Source organism: Cardiocondyla obscurior, linkage group LG04, assembly GCF_019399895.1.
Source record: "Cardiocondyla obscurior isolate alpha-2009 linkage group LG04, Cobs3.1, whole genome shotgun sequence".
Classification (NCBI taxonomy): Eukaryota; Metazoa; Arthropoda; class Insecta; order Hymenoptera; family Formicidae; genus Cardiocondyla; species Cardiocondyla obscurior.
The window spans coordinates 2637083-2651909 of record NC_091867.1 but is presented as its reverse complement, the minus strand read 5'-3'; the positions used below and the strand labels follow the sequence as shown (position 1 = coordinate 2651909).

Below are 14827 nucleotides of genomic sequence, written 5' to 3'. Positions count from 1 at the left end.
AGTGCAGATCTCATGTTTAATTTTCTTCGCTGTTACTAGGAAACGGTATAAAAAAGGAAATAGTTTTCTCCATTTACGTACACAATTTTATTCAACGTGAAAAAAAAAAGTCCTAATTGACAAATTAACATTTTATTCAATTGTATTATAATTAAATAATATTATTATATTATTTTCCCAGATTTTGTTAGAAATATGAATTCTGTCACAAAAATGATATAGATAATTTGCACACTTCCATTGTTACTTCATGATATCGTCGAAAAGTAGCACACACACACACACCGCAGTCTCCTTTTAATACAACGAATAATAACATACATTAAACAATTGCACAGATACGTACATACATAACAAAACGCATGTCCTGAGAATTATATCTGGCACGCGTTATTTGTCGCATTGAACAGTTATATTACTAACAACGTGTGTTAATTGAAATTATAATAAAAATGACGCTAAGACAAAAAAGTCAATGAGAGCTTGTCCCTCCTTCGCGCATTTTTCAATTTAATAGTTTAATAATTTGCACTAGTTGTAGGTTCTAAAATCTCATCAAAATTTGACAAATATAATTGTATGTTATCTCGCTCCTTGAAATATAATTTTTAGTGACATATTTCAACATAAAAAAAAAAAAGAAAAAGAGTACTCACTGTATGTTTTATATATAATGATATTTAATTTTCTGCTTAAATAATATATTTAATAATATATGTATTTTACGAGTTAGCAGATAATACATGTAAATAAAAAGGAAATGTACAGAGATAAACGATCGTATAAAGATGGTATGCATACATAACATAGACACAGATTTAGTTAATCTGGCATATACGCAAAATATAATTCAATATGCTAAATATTATCTGTAATTTCACTATTAAAAAAAATTCATGTTTCTATAAAAATTTATAAATATCAAAATTGACTACTCAAACCGGAACAAACGAATTACTCATAAACTGGCAATTTATTCATAGATACATACAGGGAGATGAGCTACTCGACTCAAAGAAAAACTTTGATGTTGTATAATTGCATTGTGTGAAATGAATAGATGTTCCGATGTATTTTTTTTGTGATGTACTTCTTTATTATTACACCACGCGACATCAGATCTGTAAGAACAATTACATATTATTATATATATTATATATAACACAAAAAAATAAAACACATAAGAAATTTTATAAATTATACATAAAAACTTACATTATCAACATCATCTTCATCATCATCACTAATTTCATCGCCAAATTCAATATCTTCATCAAACCCATCTTCCACAAAGGTTACTGTATCATTGATACGCACTAAAAAATTAAAATTTTATATAAAAAAATGTAATTAAATAATTCAATTCTTTTGCAAAAAATTTCATTAATTTACAAAATTTTTATTTAAAATTAATGTAAATTCTATTAAAAACTTGAACTATACCTCATAATTTTTTTCATAAATGTTTAACAAAATGACATAGTATATTACTTACCAGTTTCTGGGAATTCACCATAGGTCTTTAAGTTACGTGCTTCGTCAGAAGTATATTTCAGTATAACATCTGCCTTAGCATCTTGGTAATCTCGCAATCCAATCAGTATTATATCACCCTGATTAATCCACACCTTTTTTCGGAGCTTACCACGAATGTGACACAATCGTTTGACCCCATCGAAACACATGGCCTCTAACCTGCCATTGCCTAGCATTTTCGTCACTTGGGCATACTCTGTACAAAATAAGTACCACGTGAATTATCAACACGCTCGTGCCTGGGCGTGGGTCGCGTTGTACACATAACGTTTTGCTCTTACCTTGTCCATCCTCCTTAAACACCAACTCTCTCTTTTCGGTCTCGTTTTCGTTCTTTCCTCTTCTCCTGTTTTTACCTCCCTTTCCTATAGACAAAGCACGAACCTCGCATGAGTTGCGATAAACAACGTTCCCGATAAAGCGCGTAACAAAACGAATACACGCGACTTGGCTCGCCTCAAGGGCGATCACGATGTTAATGCAAATCAGGTTAATTTACTTAACCACATTGGGAGGGAAAATTACGATCCAGGGATTCAGAACGGACAAGTAAATTAAAGTCATAGTTGCACTTACCCTTATTCTTTGGCATGATGCTCTAGTACGGCGTTTCCAAGCAGCGAAATAATACAAATAACACGAGAAACGATGAAGCGCAGCAACGCAACAAAGATCGGAGATCCCTGTTAGAACGGAGTGGACGATTGCGAGGTGTCAACTTAGCTTGACTCAAAGGAAACGTTCTGGAATCTTTAATTTTAGATTATTAATTCTCGGGATAATTTTTGACTAACGAATCGATGAAAAAAAACGTATACGCGATCGAGAAAAGCTTACAAAAAACTTCCGTTTAACAGCGAAACTGACTCGTAAATCGCATATTTCCGGCCTCTCGAGCTACATCCGTGAAACTTTCTGATGAGATGCGTTCCACAGCTCATAAAATAATTCCATAGCTCGTGCTCATTTCGACAGAGGACTCGAGTTGGCGCAGAGAGCCCAACTCGGAATCGCGGCTTCCACGCGTACAAATACAGAGGCTCGTCCGTGTGAAGTCAGAAACGAGCCTCTGTATTTGTACGCGTGGAAGCCGCGATTTCGAGCTGGGCTCTCTGATCTGGCGTTCCGCAGATATTAGTAAGCATTCACACTATTCACAAAAGCATTTTCGGTTTTCCGTCATACACTGTCGGCATAATACATATATTTATTTCTGGTTTATTTCACTATTAATCGAGATAATTATAAAAATCATTAAGCACAGCTAAGAAATACATTCGCATTTTACGCTGTTATGTGTTTAGTCTGTCATTAAAAGGTTAACCGGATAGTCCGATTCGTTTGATTTTTAAATAGTAATCAAACTAATTATGTTCTTCAGAGTGACGATTAATATTGTCAGAAGATCAGTACGCAATTATGCGTGCACGCTTTGTCGTTTGCAATATCCTTTCCAGGATTTCTCGCTGCACAGTGGCGATACAAAGCCACATGGTGTCCAAAATCATGACATCTTATATGTAGCAAAACGATTCAAGTCTAAGAAGAAAACCGTTTATACTGTAATTAATAGAACTTAATTTTTTAATTGTGTTAAGGGTCTTTCTTTTATTTAATGTAATTTATGGAGTTTAAATATATGTTGCTTTTTTTTAAACACGTTATAGAAGAGAGAGATTGATGAGGATTCTGATGAAGAAAATGAGAATGATGAGGAGGAAGAAGCCTCACCAGGTTCAAAAGTAATAAAAGTAAAAGTACCTTCTCTGAGGTTAGATGCAATTTGCAAAGTTGGATTTGGAATGAGTCGCAAGTATGTCCAACTTAATTTTGATTGATATGTTTATGCATATCATGTATATTTTATATTCTTATTTTTAGTAAAATTGAGGAGGTTTTTTATGCCAGCAAACTTCGGCTAAATGGAATGAAAGTATTAAAGAAATCTAAAGAGGTAAATTCATTACTTTTTTATTTTAATAAGGCTAAGATAGTGTCTAATAAATTTTGATAATACTTATATAAAATGATATAATTTTGATAATACTTGTATAAAATGATGTAATTTTGCTAATAGGTGGATGTAGGAGATGAAATTGATATAATTTTACACCATAAAGAAGATAATCCTGCATTAATAGTTGTAAATAGAATTGTGATATTATCAATAAATGTTGCAAATAATGATGTACAAATAAAATTATCTAGAGATAAAAATTTATTAATCGAAAATTATGACAATTCTCATATGGAATAGTCTGTACAAATTTTTTTGAAATGATAATTGTACTGTATATAACGATATTAATATTAAATTGAAATAAGTATAATATTTAGTAATTTAATAAACTTTCTTCTAGCTTATTATTTGTACACACATCACACGTTTTAGCTTTAATGTTTGAAGTAAATAAATTTTAAATATATTTATATGTGGATCAAAAAAGATAAGTTTAAAATACTTTATTTAATAATAAAAAGTACATCTAAATTTTAAAGTTTAAACTAATATATATTTTAATTTATTCCGTAATTTCTTTTACTTTATCAGGAAATGGTTCCTGTATTGCTCCTATTTCTTGTAAGAGATCTTGTTTGGATTTAAAGTATTCTTTGTACCACATAATATGCTGAATTTTTTCTTGGACTGTTAAGTATGGATTTTTTGAAAGTCCAACACACACTAATTCCATAAAATGACGTATTGGTCCTAAATCAGGACACCATCCCTTCAAATGACGTTCCATAAAGACATGTTCTGAGAAATGGACATTCTGCTCTTCTTCCATTCCTGAAATATAGAAAAATAGATTCAAAGAAATTCAAAATTTTTCCAGAAGAAAATTATGTAGTATATTGTAAAAAAAAACCTTGTTCATTGTCAATAGGGAATTTCCATAATTTGCCTTGCTCTGTCCAAAGAATTAATTCTTGAAACACATTAGCAGGTGGATTAGTTATTAGTGCTTTTAATTCTCTTTGCTCTAATGCCGTCCATGTTTTCAACTCTGGTATGTTTGACGAAGCAGCATTCATGTTTTCAAAGATGGGACTAGGTTTTCCATTCCATAAATCGATATATTCAAGTCTATTACCCAATAATTAAAGATTATGTTCGATAAAAATCGTAAATATTATAAAAAATAAATAATTTTAATATGTTATAATATAATATTATGTTTAATTATATGAACATCTGAATTAATTATGGTTTTTATTATGTAATAATTTTTTTCGTGTGATTTTATTATGTAATAATAATTAATCATATTTTTACTTACCTGCCACGACCAGTTTTTTCATTAGTATTATAGATTTGAAATGATTTAGCCTTATTTAATAATTGTCTCGATATACTATTTTCAACTACTTTCTTCACTTCTTGCTTGTTATATTCGTTTAATGGCTGTTCTTTATCGGTATATTGTAACTGTTTTTCAGATATTTTAGCACTATTTAGTAATTGTCTTGATATACTATTTTCGACTATTTCTGCTGGTTGTTTGATATATTGGTCAATTGGTTTTTCTTTTGCAGTATATTGTAATTGTTTTTCATGTGCTTCAGGGCTATTTAATAATTGTTTCGATACACTGTCTTTAACTTTCACCGGTTGCTTATTATATTCGTTCAGCAGGCTTTGTATTATAGATTTCTTTTTTGAATACTTATTTTGATGATTTTGTATGTTCTGTTTTGGCAATTCTTCAGATTCAATGTTCTTCTGAATTTTACTATAAAATAATATTAAAAAACATTACATAATGTAAAAATATATTGTTAAGTAAAAAATGCAATTAGCACACTAATATATAACAATCCACATACACCTGTTCTGCCTTCAATGCTTTTACTCTGGATGTAAGAACTTTATCAAGCAAATCTGATGTAGTTTTTGTTTTATCTCCACCAAACTGTTCAGCTACATCTTTTGCTGCATTTATTATTTTATTCTCTAAAAAATATAAAATTTAACATATTAAAACAGACAAATATTTATACAAATCTAAGTTATCAGTATCTGTAGAAAATTACCAAAAGGTATATCCTTATCACTTTTCAATTTATGCTCAGATTTTTTCTTTTTAGGCTGCATAGCAACTTCAACAGTTTTCTGCAGCTTTCTTTTCTAAAATATAATTATTTAAATGTTTAATCAACAATTTACAAGTGTAGATTATTTTAAAGCATAAAAGGATATAATTTAAATTTTAAATCTAACATTAAAAATGAATAAAAAATGTGTTTACTTCCATCATGTTACTCAAGAAGCTTTCTAAATTGTGTTGATCCATCACCATATTTGTAGGACTTGTGCTATTAATAGGTGTCACCTTTGGTTTTGTTTTTTCTGTATCAGAATCCGAATCAGATGAATCTGATGAATCAGATGACGATGTAGAGGATAACCTCATAGAAATTTTAATCCATTGAAATAATATTTGATTTGGAAGTTTTATATTACACCTGCAAGATAGGTTTCTAAATGTAACAAAAACGTTACAAATTCTTGCACTGGATAGTAATAAAAAATTTATTTGAGTGTACTTACTTCGATAATCTATATAAAGGCAACATATTTGTATATAAATATTTTACAAGTTAATTATATCACACGAAGTATGAACATGCGATAACGCACCTCGTCTTAAAGCAGTAAAAATCCGTAAAATCTGAGAAAAAAAATTAAATCAAACGAATGACAATTGTGTACTCATAACAATAACGCACTGTGCGTCATATATGCACATTTAAGGATTATTGAAAAATTCACTTATAACATAAATATCAGAAAATTTTAAGTAAAAAATTTTAACCTGAAAGAACTTAACCTCCTCTATAAAGAGGAGGACTCTGATTTATCGGTAATGTGGGTGTCTTTTTTCCTTGAATACTGAAAGGAGTGCAAGGCTGATATTACGCTTTTCGTGTGAGACTCAACGCACACCACGTCAGGGTCACTGTACGCTAGCTGCCGTCGCCGTAGCAAACGCTATATCTGTTTTTCAGTGAACATGCGCACTGAAAACGAGAGAAAACACGTAAATAAGACGTAAATAATCAGAAAGAAGAACGCAGTAATTGCTATACTCGCAGTAAAAATAATAATAACCCAAGAAAGAAAGAAAAATCTTATTTATTTAATTGCAAGAGCTAATAAATAGAAGAGCTCTTTCAGGTTAAAAAAATAATTTGCGCGATATCGATACATATGTATGTTCAAAAACGGTGTAAGCGGTATCGATACTCGCGGAGCAACGCAGTGACCACCACGGCGACAAATGAAAGCGTGACGTGATCCACAGCGCGCGTCGTACTAGTCATACACATCGTAGGGAAGCGGATGATGCCGCCGCGTCGCAAGGAAACAGCCGTCGCGGGCATCTCCAGTTTGTAGAAGCAATCCTGAGATTATCCGTTGATCGCGGTGCCCGATCGCATCGCCGCCGATCGTCCTCGACGACGCCAGAAGGATGGAAGCGGACTATCAGCCGACGATGAGCCCATCGCGAACGTTGACAGGTGAGCTAAGGGGCGATGCTGCACCCGACCGTCGGAAACTGGCTTGTTTACGCGTCAAACGCGTCCGCGCCCTTCGCGAAGATCGGGAGCCGTTGTCGGGTTTGTTTCGAAACGTCGACAGCATGAATCGAGAGCAGATGCGCAACGTTAGGAGTTGGCTTGCGTTGTGTAAATAGAAAGCATCTCATTATCGTGTCACCGTACGCTTGTCATTACTTTCCCGAGTAGACGTTGTCGGACTGTAAATTTACGGACCAGAAAACTTGATCTTGGCCGACTGCATTGCTGCAGAATAATTATTAAATATGTGAGGGCAATGTTGATTAACTTTATCTCTGGAGATAAGGTGTTTTTTTTCTTGGTATAAATAGTACAGGTATCATCGTTTTGATCTGCTTGGTTCATGTTGACTTATTTGTGTTGACATTTGACAGGAATAAGCAATGACTGTGAAGATCCATATCCTAGCTTGTCGGATTATCATGATTATGAACCCAATCTGGAGTTTGATGATACAGAATTGCAAACTACATCAAATAATGGTAAGTTATAATGCCTTTAGATATGTTTAATTATTTGTAAACTTTTTTATTTTTGAGAGAAAAGAAAAGGAAGCTATCTTTTATTGTTATATAAAAAAAATTATAAGTTATGTTTTGGAAACAAATATGGTAATTATTTAAGAGTAAACTTTATTGTTAAAGCAACACGGCTTCTTGAAGGAAAATTGGATTTGGTGAGCAATAGCATGGGTACCGGAATGGATTATTTGGAAAGTCCAGTGAGTGATGGCACAATCGAGGAGAACTTTGAAGAAGCTTTGGTTGATGCTCCAGTTATCGAATCTGGTGTGTGACCTTTTACCTTCTGTTAGTAGCCAGTAAATGTCATGGCATTCTCGGGGCAGAGCAGGTGAATTATATGTAGAACATTGTATAGCTTGTTTTACATTGCATGATGTAAGGATGAAAAAGGAAAGGGAATGCGACAACTGTGTTGCTTTTTTAAATCAATTTTGCAAATAACATGTACAATTCTAGCGTTTGAAGTGAGTAAATCTTTCAACTTTCTGTTGAGAGTATACATTTTGTTTTCTGTTTTAATAAAGCAAGATTGCTCCGAGGATTTTAATTATTCTTGAATTAAATTTTTGTTTGATACGAGTTTGTTGCGAAAACATGTTAATAATGTGTATAATCTTGTATTACAATAAATGTATATTTCGATAAATAGCGGACGATCTGGCTGCTTTAGACAAAGAGCTCGCCGACGAAGAGGATTATCTTGACATATCTAGACACGGTATTGTAGAAGTGGTTGGAGACGATAGTGCCGGTCGTAAAATAATTGTTGTGTCAGCTTGTAAATTACCCCCCATTGGGAAGGAGACTTTTAATCACGCTAAACTTCTTAGGTGAGTTTGCAATATTTGTATTACAAAAATGACACGCGAAATATTTACTTTATCACAAACAATGACTTACAACGTTGACTGTGTTATTTAGAAATTGTAAATTATTTTACATTATTTTTAACAGAGTTATTTATTCTAATATTGCTTGTTTTTTAAATACTATTCTTTTCTTTCTTTTTTTCATAATTTTAATATTGCAGGTATCTTATGCATACTTTGGACATGTTTGTAGAACAAGATTATAGTCTTGTCTATTTTCATTATGGCCTTACGTCAAAAAATAAGCCATCTTTATCTTGGTTATGGCAAGCATATAGAGCATTTGATAGAAAATATAAGAAGAATCTTAAAGCCCTTTATCTAGTACATCCGACTAGTTTTATTAGGTTTATTTGGCAGTTATTTAAACCAGCTATCAGGTATACAATCGTTCTTTTTCTAAATAAAAGGGTTAATTTTCTTTCGAGTTATTACATATTATGTAAATTTGATATTTTTACAGTGCAAAGTTTGGACGGAAGATGATGTATTTTAATTACTTGGAGGAATTGGCACAATATATTAACTTGGATCAACTAATTATACCACCTCAAGTGATAGAGTATGCAATTTAATCATATTAATGTGTAAAATAATAATTAACGTAAATTTAATTAACATGATATATATTTTTTTTAGACATAATGAACAACTGCTGATGAAAAATAAAAAAAATTTGCCAGCAAGTCCACCACAAAGTGCAGTAGTTACTCCAGTTGGTACAACTCAATTCGGTGCTAGCCTGCAGTTTATAAAGGAAAATAACAACGGTGATCCAATACCACCGATTCTAAGGCAATGCGTTGAATTTCTCGATACACCCGACGGTATAGTATTTTAACATAAGCAAAACTATCTTTGTTTTATCTGTATTTTGCCTGACAATTATAATCTTTATCGTTATTTTAGCTTTAGAAACAGAAGGAATATTTAGAAGATCAGCTAATGTAACAGTAATCAAAGAACTTCAGAGTCGTTGCAATCAAGGTTTACCTATCGATTTCCAAGGAGATCCGCATATCGCTGCAGTTTTACTTAAAACCTTTCTTCGTGAACTAGACGAACCTCTCATGACCTACGAACTATACGATGAAATCACACAGTTTCAAAGTGAGCATTTGTTTTCTTCTTTTTTTTTTTTTTTTTTTTTTTTTAAGTATTAGAATAAGACATAAAACATTTCTTTAAATTTTTACTGTAGCGTTATCAAAAGATGAACGTCCGCGTAAAGTTAAGATATTAATATTGGAGAAACTTCCTGAAGACAATTATCAAGTTCTTAAATACGTCGTACAATTTTTATCGAGGGTACGTAATAAATATTTTTAGTTGCATTTTTCTATGACTAAGATAAAAATAAATTTTTACATACGCTTATCTTTATTGCTATTGGTAGGTAATGGATCGATGCGACCTGAATAAGATGACTTCTAGTAATCTCGCGGTTGTATTTGGACCGAATCTAGTTAGAGCACCGCCAGCACGTGGAATGTCTCTCTCCGCAATAGGACCCATCAATCAATTTATAGACTTTTTATTCACTTATCAAGATAAGATATTTATTATTTAAAAGCGAGAAAGGCCTAATTGTGACATTCAATTATCACACGTCCGCATTTTCATTTACTGAAATATTTTTATATTCTTCGTAATAGAAAAAGAAAAAAAAGGGTAGAAAAAAAACACTCAATTATTCGTTTACATACAATTTTGCACAAGATTTTTTAATACGGATAGGTATAATAATTTTCGGGCGATGTCTAAACCGTTCGAATACCAGTTACGCGATGTTGGAATAGCTGCAAGAGACATGTTTGTATATTTAGAGAAAAATTACGACCAAATACCAAAGATACATGAGAACGTCACACAGTGAGTATAATATGTAAGATTATCTTTAGAGATAAATATTATCTATTTAATATCGCTTAGAAAAATAATATATTCGATAATGAGAAAAGATTGAGTGGGATGCCTCTGTTGTCGCGAAATCACAAACCACAATTTTTCCCGATTTTACATAATATCTCTTACATTTAACGAAACTTTCAAACAACGAATTAATTTCTTTTGGTAAGTTATATAAATTTTATAGATAATTTATAAGATTTTAGTTACTTTTGTTACTTTTTTTTATTAGTTAAAATTTTTTAATTAAATCGATAATTGTTATTAAATAGATTATAATTTTTGTTTTGATAGATCTACATAGATTCATTTTAACAATTTTTGTTATTTATTTTTACCTGTAAAATTTAATTTCCAAAATTATTGAATTGCATTTTATTAAACGCATCAATTAAAGATCTTATAAAACGAAATTTTCATAGAATATTTTAATGTATACTCTAAATTCAAAATGTGAAAACTGCAAGTAACAAATCTCTTTAATATTTGGCATCCTTTGCATCTCTTGCAGGGTTTGTATATATCGGAAAAATTTATAACTCAACAATAATTGTGGTCTAACGAATGTAGTGTATGTGATACTGTATTTAAGTAAACTTGAAAAGAGAGAGACAAAATATATATATAACGAGAAAGATTTATATATATAATATAGAAAAATATTACGTTAACTTTAAATAACATAAACGAGCATTTATTCGTTTTATATAACAAAAAACACTTTGATTGGAACAGACATTAAATTGTATTTTTTACTACGAACGAATTTACCTTATAACTTTTATGTAACATTCTCTCTCTCTGTTCTATATAATATAATTACGAGCAAAATAATTTATGCTGTTTATAAAATTAATTTTAATATTTAAAAAATTATATTAGTACAGTAAGTGTTTTATGTGATATTAGTGTATTTCTTGCACTCCACATATAAATTCTAGTGACTACAATATTTGTTTTTAATTATAGGGTGCTTTCCAGTAATGTACACAGACGAGACACTATAAGTTAACATTATGTAACACACAAGCACTGTGTCGACACTGTAACTTAGCTGGAAAACACCCATAATCTCGAAAGAAAAATAACTCACCTGATTGCTAGTTTTGCTTGATGTTAGTAAGAATTAAAATAAACAAGAGAAAGAGAGAAAAAACAGAGAGAGAGAGAATGAAAAAAAGGGGAAAGATTTGGCACATATTAAGTGCTGAGTACTGTATAGTCTAACGACTTAGTGAATTTGTCCATCATTTAGATATAAAGATAAGAGACTTAGCAATTTTTCGCGGAACAAACCGCAGACTTGTATATCTCTTTAAATAGTCCTGCCATTATGGGTAACTGGGATAAAGTATGGGCTTGGCAGCCTAAACCTGCTCTCTATCATAAAAAAAAAAAAAAAAGACTAACCCAGACCTGTATAGAACTGATGTGACTCGATTACATTCCTCGTTGTCAATAGAAGCGTTGTAATAAAGCGTATTAATTTATAGGTTTTCAGTTTCACTTTTGTAATTCATAAACAACACCAACTTTCATGACACAGTGGGATCGTGGTATAAATGTTAAATAAAGCGTGTCTCTGTAACGTTATTACAAGTTACCATTTTATGTTCATAAAATAACTTACAATAATTTACACAACAACTTTCTTGTATCACTAATTTATATAATTTCAGATGAATAAACATATTGCGTGTTACTTAACAAATGGTCCAAAATTATTATATTGTACAATAAAATTATCGGCACTCAATATGTACAATAATTTAAACCTAAATAATTTAAGCTATTGTTTTAGATAAAAATTGAAAGTTTTTTCTGCTTTCTCTTGAAAATGCTCTCGTCTCGCAACAAGACCACGCTGTTATTACGATTAGTTAATTCTTAGTCAATCAGCTTGCTGCAATTTTTGGATTGCGAAGATATAAACATGTCCAAAATTTAAAGATAGTAACAAAATTAAACGAAAATTTACGATAAAGCTTCTATTCTCGTAATCTTTTATAAAATTTTTACAGTTGGAAAGGTTCCATTTACACGATCAAAAAATAAAAAAAAATTACTACCTAAAATTATAATCTAAATGCATGTCAAATATAATTAATTAATTGGAAAGAAAATATATTACGTATTGCTTCATAATTATTCTTCATTAAGTGAACAATTTAATTTAAAAAATCTACAAGACTGACCTTAAAATGATTAAAATATTTGAAAGCCAACTCTATCAGAAAAATCTGTTTCACACAATATTCACAAACGATAATGAAAGCTGCAACTATATGACGTGTATTCACATTTAGTCAGTATCGAAAATATTAACAATTTATCTCTCTTCAAGAAAGTTGTATATAAATGTACCTTGAAATACATATTTAACGAGCACAAATAGGATAGCTTCGATTGTGAACAAATATATGTATCTTTGCTATCCAAGAATTGTTGCAGCTAAAAAATATGTACATGTGCATATAATGGCATACACATGCATATATAATGCACAGTCATACATAATGCACCCAACTATAAACACAGAATCGAAGCATTTGTAATGCAACAAATTATTATTTGTCACATTTTAGATGCACCCGTATAGTTTATGAATCATCAAAATTAGACCTTGTATCTGGAATCAATTTAAATTGGTTTTAGAGGTCTATGAAAAGCCACCGTCGCCGCCACCGCCGCTACCACCACCACCGCCACTACCACCACCGCCGCAGCAAGAACTTCTACTTGGATGAATTTGTTCTGCTTCGTCTTCGACCATTACGACATTACGACGCGTACTATTGGTCCTCGTAAGGGTAGACTTTTGCTCAGCCTCATCCACACGCTGCATCATACGTTGCGTCAAATCCAAGAACATTTCTTCGATATTCTGATTTAATTTGGCCGATGTATGGAAATGCATAGCGCCCACTTGTTTGGCATACCTAGCAGAAGAAAATTCAGGTAAGATAATGCATTAATTTATTATTTCGTATAAATAAAAATTTACTAAACTTACTCTTCTGCTTCTTCTATGGCAACGTTTCTGTCTTTTTCCAGATCTACTTTATTACCTGCTATTGCTAAGCAAATTCCACTACCTAACATCTTTTTCAGTTCTTTCACCCAATTTTTCACCTGACAACAAAATTCGAAAAAATTTTTTTTAACATTATAAAAACAGAGATGCTTTAAAATACTATTTTATATAATAGATATAATTTTACTTTTTGAAAGGTATCCTCATCTGTAATGTCGTAAACGAGAATGGCACCATTAGACATTCTATAATAAATTGGTCCTAAGGCATGAAACTTCTCTTGCCCAGCAGTATCCCATATCGCCAAATTCACTCTTTTCCCATTGATATTCAATTTCTTTTTCAGAAACGACGCCTGTAACATAAAACGAATCGTCAAGATTTACTTCTAAATAATTTTTAATCGTTTTATTCATAAATAAAAATTCAGTATTGAAGAGGTTAAGGAAATTTTCTTAGTTGCAGTTACATATGGAGTAAAGAACACTTGAACCTTGACATATACAACTTTTAACGCAACTGCAGAGCTTATATCTCAAGAAATGCGTAGCCAAAAAACATGTCACGGAAATAATTTCTTTCGGAAGAACATATTTAAATCTAGATCTACAAAACTGTTCCCTCAAGGCAAGAAATTCAATGCGAAAAAAAAGACAGCTGTTTCCGAGCGGCGTTCAAAATAAAAACAGAGGTAAGATGGGGTCTCGAGCATACAGAAGGCGGAGAGAAGAATCACCTGTAGTGTCGTGATATGCTTATCGTTGAACTTGTCCTCGACGTATCGAAGGGCGACCGAGGTCTTGCCGACGCATCCTTCGCCAAGCAAAACCACCTTGAAATTGTATCCGGTGCCGACCACCGGACTGGCCATAATCCTGGACTATAGGCAACTGAGCTCCGACTCCAAGGACGTCAAGGCGGACGGCGCGGGGTGGCGGACAGGCGAGGAGAAGAGGGGACTAATTCGCACGAGCAAACGCGACACGAAGGTTTGGTGGTGCTCCTTTATCACAATCCGTCTCGTCGTCGTTGTCTTATGCGTCGAGTCACCGTCAGCGACGATCCTCGTGTTCGTTATCGGCAGCCGCTTTGACAACGGAACGTTCTGCCGCGGTCCCGGAGCCGCGCGAAGATCAGCTGTTCTGCTCCGTGCCATTACGCGCATACATCACGTCGGCGCGTTTCTATTGCCGGCCCTCGTAATCATTCACAGCTGTATTTTACATTGCAATGATTGGAAGGCGCGTATTTCCTGTGGCTGCATCTACGAAAAACAGACCTGTCATGAGGAATTCATACCACAATGTATGGGACTTTTCCTCGCTCGCAGAAACGTCTGAGACGCCAAAGATACGTATCGACGCCATCCTTCA

General features: G+C 32.4%; 5 protein-coding genes across 6 annotated transcripts; 2 read left to right on the top strand and 3 right to left on the bottom strand.

Moving 5' to 3' along the window:
• Nucleotides 1-954: 954 nt before the first annotated feature.
• Eif1a (eukaryotic translation initiation factor 1A) lies at nt 955-2271 on the bottom strand. Its single transcript, XM_070655162.1, has 5 exons — nt 2113-2271; nt 1818-1901; nt 1496-1732; nt 1216-1316; nt 955-1121 (listed from the first exon to the last, which is right to left on the bottom strand). The coding sequence occupies exons 1-5, from the start codon at nt 2126-2128 to the stop codon at nt 1116-1118; spliced, it is 444 nt and encodes a 147-aa protein (XP_070511263.1). The 5' UTR covers nt 2129-2271; the 3' UTR covers nt 955-1115.
• Nucleotides 2272-2655: 384 nt separating this feature from the next.
• Nucleotides 2656-3866, top strand: LOC139101781 (mitochondrial transcription rescue factor 1). The gene is made up of 4 exons (XM_070655189.1): nt 2656-3098; nt 3204-3349; nt 3418-3490; nt 3614-3866. The coding sequence occupies exons 1-4, from the start codon at nt 2907-2909 to the stop codon at nt 3791-3793; spliced, it is 591 nt and encodes a 196-aa protein (XP_070511290.1). The 5' UTR covers nt 2656-2906; the 3' UTR covers nt 3794-3866.
• A 118-nt stretch (nt 3867-3984) lies between these two features.
• Mrps31 (mitochondrial ribosomal protein S31) lies at nt 3985-6749 on the bottom strand. The gene is made up of 9 exons (XM_070655179.1): nt 6650-6749; nt 6354-6558; nt 6089-6209; nt 5787-6003; nt 5572-5665; nt 5365-5491; nt 4818-5270; nt 4407-4624; nt 3985-4327 (listed from the first exon to the last, which is right to left on the bottom strand). Exons 3-9 carry the CDS (start codon nt 6112-6114, stop codon nt 4059-4061), a joined length of 1404 nt encoding a protein of 467 aa, XP_070511280.1. The 5' UTR covers nt 6115-6209; nt 6354-6558; nt 6650-6749; the 3' UTR covers nt 3985-4058.
• A 174-nt stretch (nt 6750-6923) lies between these two features.
• Rhogap68f (Rho GTPase activating protein at 68F) lies at nt 6924-12131 on the top strand. 2 transcript variants are annotated; one of them, XM_070655177.1, is made up of 10 exons: nt 6924-7059; nt 7494-7601; nt 7764-7907; nt 8293-8473; nt 8674-8892; nt 8976-9074; nt 9152-9339; nt 9422-9622; nt 9714-9820; nt 9909-12131. In XM_070655177.1, exons 1-10 carry the CDS (start codon nt 7011-7013, stop codon nt 10080-10082), a joined length of 1470 nt encoding a protein of 489 aa, XP_070511278.1. In that variant the 5' UTR covers nt 6924-7010; the 3' UTR covers nt 10083-12131. The 2 variants fall into 2 exon arrangements, with proteins under 2 accessions (XP_070511278.1, XP_070511279.1); XM_070655178.1 differs by lacking the exons at nt 6924-7059; nt 7494-7601 and having other exon boundaries at nt 7848-7971.
• Nucleotides 12132-12693: 562 nt separating this feature from the next.
• Rab21 (RAS oncogene family member Rab21) lies at nt 12694-14704 on the bottom strand. The gene is made up of 4 exons (XM_070655188.1): nt 14191-14704; nt 13642-13809; nt 13434-13552; nt 12694-13359 (listed from the first exon to the last, which is right to left on the bottom strand). Exons 1-4 carry the CDS (start codon nt 14323-14325, stop codon nt 13080-13082), a joined length of 702 nt encoding a protein of 233 aa, XP_070511289.1. The 5' UTR covers nt 14326-14704; the 3' UTR covers nt 12694-13079.
• Nucleotides 14705-14827: the final 123 nt, after the last annotated feature.